The sequence below is a fragment of the Asparagus officinalis genome, chromosome 9, assembly GCF_001876935.1.
Source record: "Asparagus officinalis chromosome 9, Aspof.V1, whole genome shotgun sequence".
In the NCBI taxonomy this organism is placed as follows: domain Eukaryota; kingdom Viridiplantae; phylum Streptophyta; class Magnoliopsida; order Asparagales; family Asparagaceae; genus Asparagus; species Asparagus officinalis.
Genome location: NC_033802.1, coordinates 19,910,008 through 19,925,616, shown reverse-complemented (window position 1 = coordinate 19,925,616; position 15,609 = coordinate 19,910,008). Strand labels below are relative to the sequence as shown.

The following is a 15,609-nucleotide window of genomic DNA, read 5'->3' as shown; positions in this document are numbered from 1 at the left end:
ATTCGTTCACTCCTCTCTCTCTCTCTCTTTCTAAAATCTAAACCTAGATTCTCTACAATTACCAAATCTCACGCCTATTTAAAACTAGAGATTCACTCGCTTAATAAAAACCGCGCCTCTCTCTCTCTCTCTCTCTCTCTCTCTATTTAATCCCCAATCATACAGATTCCAATTAACTGCTCGATTCTCGCTTGTCCAAACCTCATACTTCTTGATTTTTGATATGGCTTCACAGCACCGCTGTGTCTTCGGTAAATTTGCGGGAAAAACCCAATCTTTTTCAATTTTGAATAATTCTGCAGTGGAAAACTTGTGATTTTTATGCGTTTTTGTTTTCTTTTTGCAGTTGGGAATATACCTTATGATGCTACTGAGGAGCAGCTGATCCAGATTTGTGAAGAAGTGGGGCCTGTGGTGTCATTTAGGTTAGATGAGGATCCAAAACCCTAGTTTTTGATGTAAATTTTGTTGGTTTTTAGAGTTTTTGGTTTGAAAAGCGGCAAGGACCCGTCTTTTTTTTTGTAATTTGCATTGTTTTTTATGCCGTTGGTGTTAACTGTTGATGTATAGCAATGAGTTAATTGAACTTCTGTGGCTTTATGAGTTGCCTTACAGTGTTTGTTTTCAGTTGTTAAGTATCATGATGGTGAGTCATTGGTATTTATCTAAATCTTTATTTGTTAAGGGTGCCTAGATACTGTGATAAGCTAGTTATGTTGCGTTAACACAGCAAAATGAACAAACTAGACGGTCTTTCGGGCAAAGATGATATCTTTTTGATAAAGTTAGCAGTTACATGTTAAGATACTTCTTTCTTTTCATGTATTATAAAGTTTATGGTTAAGGGTTAACTGGTGCTTGTGCTGTACATATAGAATCACTAATTGAATCAGTTATTTTGACAGTGCTAATAATAGTAAGTTACCTCGGTACGTGTAGCAGGGGTTTGGCTATTTAGCTATGACATTTGTGTGAGCATACATCTAGTCCAAGTTTGTATTTTTTCCAGGCATGCATCTTGTCTATATTTTCCCTCTTAATTGGTGTTTGGTTCTATTTGAGAGTTCACTGTTGTTAGTTCTTTGCTACTTTCCCCTTCTGTACTAGCTATCAATTGTCGAAATAGTTGTATGGTTTAATTATGTCATAGATTTTCAGATTTTTAAGCATTGAGGTAGGCAAGTTATTGGTGCATATGTGTAAGCTGCATAATCTGAAATTTTATGCTTATCTGCAATAAGCTAGTGAATGAGCTTGGTTCAAGCCTTCAAGGTGAAGTATGAACAGTCTTTGGAGTAAAGATCAAATAACTTGTCTCTATTTTCAATTAAAGTTCTACGACTTTTTTCCTTTTCATGTTAATGAAACATCAAAAGGTGAAGAATATGAAACTTTGGATGGATTATTTCATTGGCTTCGTTAGCGATTGGCTAGTGTTCATGTTATTCATATGGAGTAAATAATGACTGATTCCATTGCTAACATGAATCTATGACCTTGACTACATCTATATGAGATACCGCACCTGATTTGATAACTAGTAACCTTTGTGTGAGCTTATTTTTGTCCATTTTTGTACATTTTGCAGAAATATGTCTTTCCTACTTTATTTTCAAGTTCTTGTTGTTGTTCCACATTCCCCTCTAGTTCCTAAGTGTTTGGAGCCCTTTGTAGTGGAACTATCTACTCCTTTTTTGAAGTATCAATCGATCAGCTCAGATGGCTATTTATTAGTCTTCCGTAGCGACAATGTTTTCCAGGGGAATGCCATATTATATTTCTATGGTATTAGGCTTTATACTTGAGCATACACATTATAACAATTTTCATTTTTTATGCCAAGCGTAATTGAAACCTGTATTTACTTCTACTTCCAAAGTGTACCCGTAGTTATCATCAGTCTGCACCTTGGCTTGTTATCAGTTCTTACCTATGATTTGGTGTATGCAGAGCCCATTCTAAAGTACCTGATGTATGTATCAGTATGTACATGCTTGTATGCAGATCTAGCCATTATCTTTGTTTTAGACCTAAATTCAGGAGTATTTAGCACACATTGACATAATTAGTTGAGTGTACTTGTTTGAAATATACAGTTTTTAAGTATTAACCAAGAGTTCATTTTATTATCACTCTTTTTTTTCTTTCTATTTTTTTGGCATCATTTTTGACGTACACATGCATAAGTTCATCATGATTGTGCATAAATTTTCTTCGCCTCTGATTTTTGGGTGTAATATGACTGCAGGTTAGTGCTTGATAGAGAAACTGGTAAACCCAAAGGTTATGGATTTTGTGAGTACAGAGATGAAGAAACTGCTCTGAGTGCACGTCGCAATCTCCAGGGTTACGAGATAAATGGCCGTCAGCTAAGAGTTGACTTTGCTGAAAATGATAAGGGCACAGATCGAAACAGAGAACAGGTTAAAGTTAGTTTTCTCTTATGTAGAAAGAATTTTAATTGTTAATTTCGTAGCCACATTAATTTCTAAAAGCCTCTTATCACTATCTTTGTTGTGTTTCCATGGCAATTGAACCACAGCCACAATCACTTTCCCGTGTTAATTTAGTTTAAAACTATGGTATTTTTCGTAGGCTTTTTTTCCGACATCAGTCCCTTAGATCTTTCATATTTTGAAATTAGTCCCTGAAATCATTGAAGTTGCTGTTGATCCCCCAGTTCTTAGGTTGTTTTGAAATTTGTCCCTCAAATCATTGAAATTGCTGTTAGGTCTCTCAATTCTTCATTTGTTTTGAAATTGGTCTTTCTAATCAAGAGTAGAGGTATAAATTAAGAGGGATTAATTTGAAATAACTTATGAAAATTGGGGAATTTATAGCAACTTCGATAATTTGCAGAACTATAAGTACAAAATAACTCAAGAATCGCGGTCCGATCGTGGGTGGTTGGGCTGTTGGTTTTTTTTTTTTTTGGGGGAGGGGGGTGGGGCGGGGTGGGGGACCGGCGGGGCGGGGTTTTAAGATTTTTTTTGGTAGCGGCATATAGCAATTCAAGGATTTGACGACTAATTTCAAAATATGAAAGATTTCAGGGACTAATATCGAAAAAACAGGTAGACCTAGCACACTTTTTCTAACCATTGAGTTTGTTTCTGAATTGAAAATTGTTCCTTTTATTGCAGGGACGTGGTGGACCAGGGTCCTCTGTCCATCAACCAATAGGTCATCCATTAGCAGCTGCTGCTGCATCTTCCATGGCTAGAGCACTAAGTGGAACGCAGACTAGCAAATCTCCCTTAATGCAGAATGGTATGCAAAATCTCCTTGCTCCAGGAAATGATTCATTGACTCAGTATCTGGCTAAAATGTCGAGACAACATCTAACTGAAATAATGTCTGAAATGAAGGTTAGATCTTTACTGCTGTTCTCACAAATTTATTTGTCATTTTTTTCTTAAGAACACAGCATATGATATCAATTTTAAAATGCTGGCAGGCTTTGGCTCAACAAAATAATCCTCTGGTTCAGCGGGTTCTGCGAGAATGTCCACAGTTAGCGAAGGCTCTTTTTCAGGTTAGTGTTTATTCTTGAACATTCTAAATTTGTTCATTTTCCTTTATACTTTATCTTAACTACGTGTTTTATAGTAGCCTATAGACTTTGTCATCAATATGATTCACTGTGATGGCTCTTGATATTTCTTTGCATGAAATCTTTGAGACCTGAGTTATATTAAAAAAACAGAAATTTATTTCTTACTGTACAAATTCGAGTCGTTGCTAAAATCTCATTGCTGTGTAATTTGTCAATGCATGAACTACACATTTGGAACTTAAGTAAAGGGGCATCATATTAAGCATATTTTCGATATCAACACATCAGCATATCATTTCCTCATGCTATAGCTATGCTTTCTGCTTTTTTCATTATCTTGATATTTGAATTCCTTTTCATGGTGCAGGCGCAAATAATGCTTGGTATGGTGACACCAGAGATGGTATGTATCATTTACTTGAAATCTGAAATCATCTAGAAAATTGCAGTTAAGTAATTTTTAAGCTCCTGTTTTTTCGTAAAAATACAGATGCAGATGGCAAGCTCAGCTCATAGGCCTGCACTTAAAAGTGGCATGCCTAGTCAAAATGCATTAATTCCACTTCAATCGCTTCCTGTTCAACCTCCATTTCAGCAAACTTTGCCACCACAACCCCAAACGCTCCTACAAGGAACTGTACCAGGCAAGTCTGCAATTACAGTTCAGCCCCAAAGTTTTGGCGGACTCCCAAGTCAACCAGAGCTTCCCCCTTTACCGACTTCCAAGAATTTGATATCCCAAGTTCAACCTTCTGTTCTTCAGCAGACTTTGCCGCCTCATCTGGCATCACAAGTAACATTTCTTTTACTGCTTCTGTTTTTTTAACAACTAGTGGACAATTTTTCGCTGTCACTCTATGTGGGTGTTAATCCGTACAGAATTGACTACAGCCCAAAGCTTTACATATATCCTTTATTGTGTGTCTATGTCATCATCTCACTTAATTTACTTAAAATTGTATATCAGGGTGCTTCATCAAAATACCCGTTGTTGTCAAATGGGCTGAATTCCCTTCCAAATGAAACGGGAACATATGCTGCTGGCTTTCACGATTTAAATCGAGTTTCACATACAAGTGAGACTGGTGACAGATTAGAAGGGATGAACCATCCATCAAAGAGGCCTAGAATAGAAGATGGAAGTGGTTCCCGTCTTATGGTTACTCATACCTTTGCCACCAGCAGTTCTGTTCCGGTTCAACCAGTTGTTACTGGCTCAGTACCTGGGACCCAAATGACCAATGCTCAGGTATTGAGCTATTGCTGTAATATGTCAATTTCTTTAGGTATTTCACCACATGCTTCAGATTTTATCAAATGTCCGTTGGCATATTTTGTTGCAAATACTTCAACTGACAAGTTTGAATAATTAAAAGAAGTCCTAAAAGAGTGCCCACATAAGTTTTTTAGTGAACCTAGTGGGGGACAGTCACAATGTTGTGTTTCAATTATTACTCAACTTTGCAGCTTCCCCGAATAACAACAGTCTAGTTTTGGCGTCAATAACTTCTATGATCCTATAGATTCAGGAATGGTCCTTTTAGGATGTGAGTGAGAGGCGTGATGGGGTAGCTTGGAACATTGACAAGTGGCTTTCTTATATCACATGTAAACTGGAGGTTTGGAGATGTAGTTCAGGGATTGAATGGTTTCCAATAGTTCTATATAGCTTCTGATGATACATAAGTATTAGTATGTCATGCACATGCAATACGTGTTAAGGGGAAAAGCATGCCTTAAATAATTACAAGATAGAGTCAGTATATATTAGCATAATTGCATTTTATTATTGAGCTTTTTTAAAACTTATATACTTCATAACAGAGGAAGAGGAAGAGCCCTATGAGAAAAGGGGAGTCATAAAAAACATCTTTTTAGATCAAATTGAAAGAAGGTACTTAAGAAGGGTCCGAGCATATGACGATCAACCCGATAATGAAGAAGTATGGAGTGTCATAAGCATACAAAGAAGTAAGAACAATCAAGGGGACGATTACGTTAACTGGCCCCTGGAAATAAAGGTTAAAGTGAACGGACAGACAAAAGTCTTTCCTACTATCTGCAAAAATTAGGAAGCACCAGAACAGTGGGAAATAGAGCAGTACAAAGGAACAATGGAGGCCGTGGAGGAAATCTTGAAAGAATGAAGTTAAACGTTTTGAAATGTGAGGTATCTCTTGCAAGGAATGGCGAGAAGCAAAGATGGAATTTCACCCTAAAAAATATTCTTTTTTCCAATTTACCCCCTCATTCCTTAAGATTGAGTTAAAATGATTTTAAAATAGGACTAATCTACCCTAGTTAAGTTAATTAAAATAAATTTATATGCATAATTATAGGAAGAGAGATGTTGGAATGGTTTGTTTTGACGTAGGAACCTATCGTAGCCTGTGGGAGGGGAGATCTTGTCACTGTTGCCACTATTCTACAACAAAGATGTAGGGTTTGAGTAATGGGAAAGATAGGAGGATCGTGTTTTTTTTTGGTGGGGGGGGGGGGGTCTTCTATTTATGGAAAAAGAAATGGTCAATTTACCCCTCCAGTGGCCAAAATTGACGGCGTGAAATGGGAGGGTTGATTACTCTAATCCCGGGGAATGTAGGGGTAAATTGGCAAATTGTCTGATTTTTTAGGCAAATATGCAAATATGATAGATTTGGGGGTGTATAAGTAAAAAGCCCATCTATTACACTAGGAGGAATCATTATAGCAAGTAATCCTAATTATCTTTAATGTAGATAGAGAAATATTGCAATGAGGTGCAAAGAAGTAAATACATTTGGAAAGGGGTATGTAGAGGAAAGGTAAGCTAAGAGGAAATCCAATGAGATCCAAAAATTATATACATTTTGTGCTTCATGTTTGATAGGAGGGGAGGGGAGAGAAAATGCACCAATTTGTAGTTCATTTTCTCTGTTCTTGAATCCCTTCAATTTGGAGGGATTCTTCCCTCTCTCCTCATTTTTAGTTTATTTTTAAGTTGTCATCTACTCTACTTCACTTCCCTTTACTCTACCTTCCCTCCTAAAAACAGATAAGATAAGGGGAGATGCAGTGAGGTGCAAAGAAGTATATACATTTTGTGCTTCATGTTTGGTAGGAGGGGAGGGGAGAGAAAATGCACCAATTTGTAGTTCATTTTCTCACTCTTCTTGAATCTCTCCAATTTGGCAGGATTCTTCTCTCCTCATTTTTAGTTCATTTTAAATTGTCATCTACTCTACTTCACTTCCCTTTACTCTACCTTCCCCCCTAAAACACTCTACCAAAGGCACTTTGGATTTTTGTTCCTCCCTTTACCTTACTTACCCCTCTTCCAATCTAAGTTCATGATTTGTTCAATCTTTAGAGTGTAGTTTGAACCTAACTAAATCCTAATATTTGACAAATATGGGAAAGGGGTAGAGAGAGGATAGAGATCTTGTGACTCTTATTTGATCTATTTTTCGTAGTGTTTCATCATGTGCTCGTCACTTTTTCCGTTTGGTGAGATTTCTATGGTCATAGGGGTAACGGTTCTATTGCAATTTTAAGCTGCTTAAGTCGAGCTTGATATTGGAGTTTGAAAATTGAATTTTTCACCAGCATTGTTGTTCTTATTATGTAGGACCTGGAGGAATCTAATGAAAGTTTTTTTGTGGAACTTATCTTGCAAAGGGCTTGAACTCAAATAAATTATGTGAAAAAGTTATTTATTAAACTTCTCTTGCAAAGTGGCTAAATAACTTATTGTTATTATTAACTTTTGTTGATTCAAATTCTTTTTCAATTTGTTTGGATGAATTCTCTGAATGACTTATTATTAGTTTTGATTAAGAAAAAATATTTGCATGCAGTTGAAATTACCTTTACAAATTGAGTAAAAAATTACAGTTGAGTTAAGAGAGGAAAAAGAGAGAATACTTTTGTTGTGATCCTTGCTTGCTTATGGGGTAGAGCTTGATATGTTGGTTTTTTGGTTACAAGAGATGAAGGATTTTGTATGTTGCTTGGTAATGATGCTTTGTGCTGATTGTGTTGTGAGATAAGAGAGCTAGAAAAAATGAATGTGAGTAGAGTAGAGGATAAGTGTGAGTTAGAGGGTTGAGAATTATCATGGAGTATTATTAGGTTGTTGTGGGATCAAGAATATTTCAGAGAAAGTTGCTGGAGGGGTTAAGTGATGTGTTATAGTTTGTTGAGAGTAGAGAGATATTCGTAAGTTGTTTGAATCAGGTACCATGACATGAGAAGTGCATAATTTTTTGACTAGATTTTTTTAGCTATTATGTTTGGAATAGGAGTTACGTAGGATTGTTCTACAATTTTGAAATTTCTACGGATTCATGGACTTATTTTCTTTGTTAAGCTATGTGACATTTATTATTTATTCTACTTAATTTTTATTTTTTACACCCTCCTTGCCCCCATTCTTTCTCTATCTATTTCGAAATAGGAAGGACATAAACAACTGGCAGGCCCAAAGGTTCCATTAAATTCTTGTTGTCACAGTTGGTGCCTACATTAAATTTTGGTGGTTGTATGTTTAAATTATCATCGAATAGGGAAGAGTGTCACGTGCGCCACACGCAACGGGGAGTTAGATTAAGGATGTGACGTTGTGCGAAGAGGTGGGAATGCAAACGTGCGCAACAAGCACTAATTTTAGCACCAATGTTATTTCTTTCAAAAGCTTATACTTTGTCTATTTATGTGCTTAGTGCGTGATGGACAAGGGAATTAAGGAGTTGGAGATGCATATAGAGATGAGAACGGGACATGTGTACAATTCACGACTTATTTTATAATACAGAATTATGAAAGATAGATATTGATTATTTTATCTCTTGTGAAGAGAATTTATACCAAAAGCCATTTTCCTAGCATTTTAGCTATCTAAATATTTCTCATTTCTTCCTTCTCCCTAGATGAATAGTTACTTTATTGAATAAAAACAAAGCACAATTGCTATGGTGACTTTGTATGCGTGATTATTCAAACAAAAACAATGTTTCATAAACTACAAACAATATTCCCAAAGGCACTACAAGAGTTAGATTAGAATTTGGATACATTACTCATATGGAATACATATTTCAGAGTCCTCAATCAGCTCTAATTCAAAGTTAAACATAATTATTGCTTTTAACTAAAAATATTAAACATTAAACTCTCTTAACTAAAACGCTATTTAAGTTTAGTAGATTTGTCCTTTTGGGGAGCAAGTAGGAGCTGAAATCTTAACTTTATTGTTTATTTGCAAAAAAGATTGCAATGGCCATTGTTACTATATGGATAGCCATGTACACAACCAAAGTAATAAGGTTAAATTGCACAAAAATACCATAAAATTTTTCGTTTTGATAATTAAATACCACAAGTTGCTTTTTGGTACAATAAAATACCGTAAGTTACCAAAACCTGATCATTACTACCATCGATCATACAAACATGAAAATTTTTACCCGAATGTTTCTCTATGATACTTACATGCTAATGTTAATGTTAGAGCTTTTTAACTAATACTATTTGTTAAATTTGCTATTAAATCAAGCAAATTTCTTTTTCAAACTTATCTTAATTCTAATTTAAATTAGAGTTGAGATGTTTCTTTAAAAAAAATTAACAAATAATTAACAAATATTAAAGGTTAGAAAGCCTAAAATTAGTATGCAAGTATCATAGAGAAACATTCAGGTGAAAATTCTCACATTTGCATGATCAATAGTGGTTACGTGCAAATTTTGAAAACTTTTATGGTATTTTATTCTACCAAAATGCAACTTGTGGTATTTTATTGTCAAAATGGAAAGCTTTATGGTATGTTTGCGCAATTTAGCCAGTTAATTGCACCGACTTTTCATATGGAGTTGACAAGTAGAGAATAGAGGACAATGCAAGAAATAAATAAGGTTGACCAAGCATAGAGCGACCGACAAAATAATGTTTGTGAAAGCTAACGTGATTAGCTTGAGTAGAATTGTAGGCAAGAACTTCAATACTGAATGCGTAAAGCTCAAAAGGCTCTCTCGAGCTCTCTCGTGCCTTACTTGTTCATCAATAACTACTCTCTCACCTTTGTGGTATGCTAAAGAAACAAGATTAGTAACAACAAATTTTTTTTTAGTAAAAATATATTGAAGGTTGTTGATGATGTAATTTTCTAAATCCCGAATTAGAACTACACAACCAACTCCTTGCAATTATATGTATTTTTATCTTTTTTTTCTTTAATCTCAAGTTGTGTAAATCTAATGGAGATTGTCCACAAACAGCTACCAACAAGAAGTTTAGTTGGGTGTTAATAGTTCACGAATTCCAACAAAATTTCCAATAAAAGAATGTAGGTTTAAAGTTTGGAGTTCAAAAAAAGTGCATCCATACAATAACATTTTTTGAGTGGACTTTCAAGCCTAAAATCAACGATCGTGGTTACTATGAAGATAGCCGTATGCACCGTCAAAATAATGAAGTAATTGTACTGAACATTTCAAGTCGCATTGATAAGTAGAGGATAGAGACGGTAATATAAAATATTTGGGTTCTACACCATCCTACAATGTTTTAAATATCAGTTATCGGGAATTTATCGGACAATCAAAATTCATATCGAATAGCAGATATCGAGGATAAGTTGTATTTATCAGAGTGACATATCGGATGATGTACATATATAATATAATATCTTAAATTGTAATCTAACCATAATTAATGTAATATAAACGTACCAAAATGTAAATAAATATGTTTAGGATCACTAATCAATTATAGAAACTTCTTGAATACATGTCTGTTGCCGGAAATCAAAACCCAAACCAAACAAAATTTAGCCGATAATTTCGATTTTTAGACCGATAAAACTACCGATATCTCACGTTATCGCCGATAAACATCCAAAAACGATAACTGCTTTAGAATTGAACTTATCGTAGCAGAAAGGGTTCAAATCCGGTAATTCAATGATAAAGCAATATTATCGAAAAAAAATTCGATATATCAGTTGATATCCGATATATCCCAATATCCGCAATAGCGGTTGATATTAGATTTTTTTGTGTATGTTTTTTGTGTGTTGAAGTTTGGTTTTGGGTTTACAGCTCGACCTAAATACCAAATAAAACTCTCAATTTGTTTTAGAAATCACAATCAATCTCACAAAAATCCTAACCCTTAAAATTTTGGTGCTCGCCTCTCGCTCACTTCTTTCTCGCCGCTTTCTCTCACCCTCTCTCTGTGTTTCTTTCTCCTCTACCCCTATTCCCCTCCCTCTTTGTGTGTCCTCTCTCTCTCTCTTTGCCTCTCAGTCTCTCTCATCTCTTTCCCCACCCTCTCTCTGCCCTCTCTCTCTCCCCCACCCTCTCTTTCTTCATCCTTCTCCCCTCTCTCCCCTTGCACCCCTTTCTCTATCTCTCTCTACCTCTCTCTAATCGCTCTCTACATCTCTTTTAATGTTATTCATTTTGAAGGTTTGATGATGCAATTAAGAAAAAAGTTGCTACAATCTGTTAGTAATTCTAAAGATATATCATGATGCAATTTTGTGTTTAGAAATTATTAAATATATTTAGATTACATATTAGAATGTTGTATTATGCATGAACGTGACACCCCGATATTTGTTACATATCCCCGATTTTCACAATCCAATATAAAGTTTGGTTATTCGATATTTACACGATGTCCGATATTTAAAACAATAGATAGAGACGATGTCAATCAATGCAAGAAACATGCAGAGTTCGATTGAGCATAGAGCGACTTCTTTTGCCAGAATGTCTTTTGTGAAAGCTAAAGTGCTTAAATTGATTAGATCCATAGTCGAGAATTTAGTATTAGATTTGTAAAGCTCAAAAGGCTCTCCCGAGCTCTCTCAAACCTTGCTTGTTCTTTGGCAATTAATCTCACGTTCGTGGTATGCTGAAGAAACAAGATTAATAACTTTATTAGCATGGTAGACTATAACTTTATTAGCATGGCAAACCAAAGAATTTTTTTTTGTAGAAGAAATATAAAATAGAAATATATTGAAGGTTGTTAATGATGTAGGCGTGTGATCGATTATATAATGGCACACAAACAATGATTGGGATTATTATACATAATGATCGGGCCACCACACGTGATCATTTTTCTTAAGAAACAGGCACACGATTGATTATTTAATGGAAGGACTCAAGCTCATGACAATTTAAAAAGTGTGGGCTTTTGTCTTTATGCTCACATAAAGCAAGGGCATAATTTCTTCTATTTACGAAACAAAGCAAGCTAATTTATGATAAATTTTACAAAACCCCCTATATGTTAGGTAATTTTCTCATACCCCAATAACTTGAAAATATTATTAACTCCTAGTAAGGTTGGAAACTACAAAAAAAAAGTTTCAAATTTCCTTAGTTAACTCCCAAAACGCTGTTATCAAATTTTTAGGTTTTTTTAATCCGATTTGCAAGATTTCAAGAGTGAATTAGCAATATTTGGATTTGGCGGATGATTTTGCAAATATGGCTAATTTGGGATGTGTATATGCGGAAAGACCCTAGTTTTCAACCTTTTGTGGGGTAACTGACGTAACTAGCTCATTGGGACTTTCATGTATAACTTATTCGGTGTTTTGATCATGCGACAATGCGTTATTTGCACATGACACGTCAACGTTAGCGATATTAAGTTTTGCTGTTTTTCTAACAATTTATTTGGGGTTAAGCGACATTTTCAAAGTTTTTGAGGGTTAAAGTAAAAGATGCTGCAAAATTATTAGTTGCTTTATGAAATATCCCTCTTGTTAAAGAATTCCTTTTTCCTGGAATACCACCTTTAAAATATCGTTCTACAGAAACCACCTTTAGAATATGATCATTCTACAAAAACTGCCTTTAATTGTTAGTTTATACATAAACTACCTTTAAGGGTTTTTTGTTGCAATAAACCACATGGGCCTGCTTTTCAGTTAAGTTTTTTGGTAATTTGCTCCACCTAACCTCCATCAAGAATCATCTCTCTTATATACTTGATATTTCACAACTAATCATTACAGCAAAGCTAAAAGACCTTAACCAAAAAGTGATTCCAGATGATTGATTGCAAGAAAAAAATTATTTCAAGTGGTTTATGTATAAGTCGACAATCAAAAATATTTTCTAGAGAATGATCATACTTTAAATGTGGTTTTTTTTAGGGGGAACCCTATTTTTGTATGTGATATATATAGTATATTATAATATATATAATATATATTATATATATAATAATATATAAAATATATATAATATATATATATATATAGTATATATATATATATATATATATATATATATAGTATATATGAGAAAAAGGAGAATTTATTACCAAACACAAACTATGTGCTTGATAGTAAGGCTGACTCCATTCCCATCCACTTATTCAAATGCTCTCACTTAAATAATAACTTTTTCATTATACAACCCGTGTGAATGTGGTCTCCTTATTTTAATGCAGTGGATGCAGAAATGCAGTCATCTCATATCACGCATAAATTGTTTATGCTTGGTTACCAATTCCTCCCATTTCTTCTCTCTCTCTCCTCTCAATTACTCTCTCTCTCTCTCTCTCTCAACACACACACAACACACACACGACCACACACACACATATATAATATATATAGATATATAATATAATCATATATATATATATAGAATTATATAAATATATATATATATATACATAAATTATATATATAATATATAATATATATATATATATAATATATATATATATGATATATATATATTTTCAAAAATGCATAATTCCGAGAATTGCCCATAATCCGGTTAATAGCTACTGATATTTAGACCGTACACATAATTGAAATTACCCTAAGGGGGGTGAATAGGGTAATCAAACAATAATGTGTAACTAATAAAAATTCAATGCAATTTAAGACACAAATATAGTAATAAGACAATAATTTAAAAGAGTTAGAGATAGTTAGCCAAGTGAGACGACGATGTGTTCACGAGGTTCGGTCCTCTTGACCTACGTCCCCGACCACCTCTCCCGATGGTAATCCACTACACAACCCGGTTTGAAAGTCGGAACTTCTTCACAATAATCTCCTCGAGATCGAACTCTCCACACAATGATCTCCTCGAGATATAGCTCTCCACACAATACAACATGAAGAAAAATTCTTTCTTACAACAATCCTATAGCAAGGATGAAGAGATAAACGATTGAAGCTCAGGGGCTTGTGGGATGTGAAAGTGAAAACCGAAAATTTGAAGAACTTGAGGACTTGAGAGTAAGTTGAAAATGTAAGCTTAGAAATCTCAAAAACAAAACTCAAGGTTTTCTCTTATTTTATTGGTTAAGTCAATAAATGAAACCCGAAGACTATGTATAGTCTCTCAACAACCCAACCCAAATCCAAAGAAAATATAAAAACCAAAATAAATCCCCCAAAATCAGAAAATTGGAAACTAGTCATTACTATTGGTGATGCTATCGGTCGACTGGTTGAAGAAATTGGTCGACCAATCAGTCGACCGTTCGACAGACTGGAAAACAATAGGTGCTATCGGTCGACCGATGGACTTGTATCGGTCGACTGATGGGCTCGTAGCAGTCGATTGATGAGCTTGCATTGGTCGACTGATCACGAAACCACTGCAGGCGCTAAAAACTTACAATTGGACAGTCAACTGATAGAAGAGGGGCAGTCGACCAAAAACTGACATTTTCTGATACATGATTTTTTTTAAAACTGTTGATTTTCTAAAATAGATTTAAAATATTAAATTAATTCCAAAAATAGTAAGACTTGGGAAAATACTTATATATATGAAAATAGATATGTTAGAGAAAGAATTTCTAAAATAGCATCTCGTATTTATGAGAACTTGTTTTACAAAAATCGTCAAAAATACGAGTTTTAAAATGTGTGTAATCCCAAAATGCTTCAAAAGTTATCTACTTTTTTCTTGCCTACATTATGATCTAGAGAGAAGTAAAAATGCAAATATCGCTTACAATTGTACACAATGCTTAAGTATCGATATTCGCTAGAAATTTGTTGATGAAGCTCTTCTTGACTATATGCTTGAACGCTCTTCATAAGTAGATATATGCTTGAGTCGATCTTTGAGCGTTTTGAGGCTTCTTCATCAACTTCCCTCCACCTCCACGGATATCATCATTACGGCGCAAATCCTTCCAACCTCCAACAAATGGTACTATGTTGCTTGATAAATGCATCCTGCGTAGGATCATTTGACAAGCAATTAGTACCAATAATGAGGTTTGTAAATCATCATCAAAACACGAGACCTAACAATAATGATACCATGTTTTACGACCTTGGTGGATACGGCAAAATGTTGTTCCAAAAGAAATGGATAACAATTAATTTTAACTAACTTTCCAGTATTATTTTATTGGTATCTTTCATGTTGTGTACTTTTCAAATTTGGTTAATCAAATATTTACACAAGGGGTATAAATTTGAGGGAAGATGCTTGTGAATGCATATGAAGTTGAACATCGCTAAGAGAAGTAAGACATGATAGATGGAGGCACAAGATAGTGCTTCTGTTCAGCAGACAACCTAATCTATCACCTGAAGTATCTACATTTTTCCATTTACTATTTTTCTTTATCTTGTGCAGCTTCCACCAGAACTAGAATCGGCTCTTCTTCAGCAAGTGATGAATCTAACTCCAGAGCAATTAAGTTCACTACCACTAGAGCAACAACAGCAAGTACGTCAGCTCCAGCAGATGCTAGCGAAGCAAAATTTGTAGTTGTATAGGCAGTTATCTTCAAACCACCCAATCCACAATACACATGGACAGATGCACAGAGAAGCTTCAATAATTATGTACCTTTTGGTCTCTTGTAATTCTTTTGTCCTTCCATATTTTTGCCATAATGCAAGGTTTTGAATTCTTGCATCCATGTAACATTACACAATGTTTATAAAAAGAAAAGTTCCTTCCACGTCTCTCATTACTTTTCTCTTGTATCTTTTTTCTTGTAGTTTATATCCCATGGTGTAAACTGGTAATCTGGAGTGGAAGAAAATAAAACTTTCTTTTGAT

At 34.6% G+C, this 15,609-nt stretch overlaps 1 protein-coding gene across 2 annotated transcripts; it reads left to right on the top strand.

Annotated features, from left to right (window-relative positions):
- LOC109824329 (cleavage stimulating factor 64-like) lies at positions 7–15,582 on the top strand. Of its 2 annotated transcripts, none has more exons than XM_020390905.1 (9): positions 7–251; positions 347–425; positions 2,249–2,423; positions 3,144–3,368; positions 3,458–3,535; positions 3,924–3,959; positions 4,047–4,349; positions 4,524–4,805; positions 15,178–15,582. In XM_020390905.1, the coding sequence occupies exons 1-9, from the start codon at positions 224–226 to the stop codon at positions 15,310–15,312; spliced, it is 1,341 nt and encodes a 446-aa protein (XP_020246494.1). In that variant the 5' UTR covers positions 7–223; the 3' UTR covers positions 15,313–15,582. The 2 variants fall into 2 exon arrangements, with proteins under 2 accessions (XP_020246494.1, XP_020246493.1); XM_020390904.1 differs by having other exon boundaries at positions 2,249–2,429.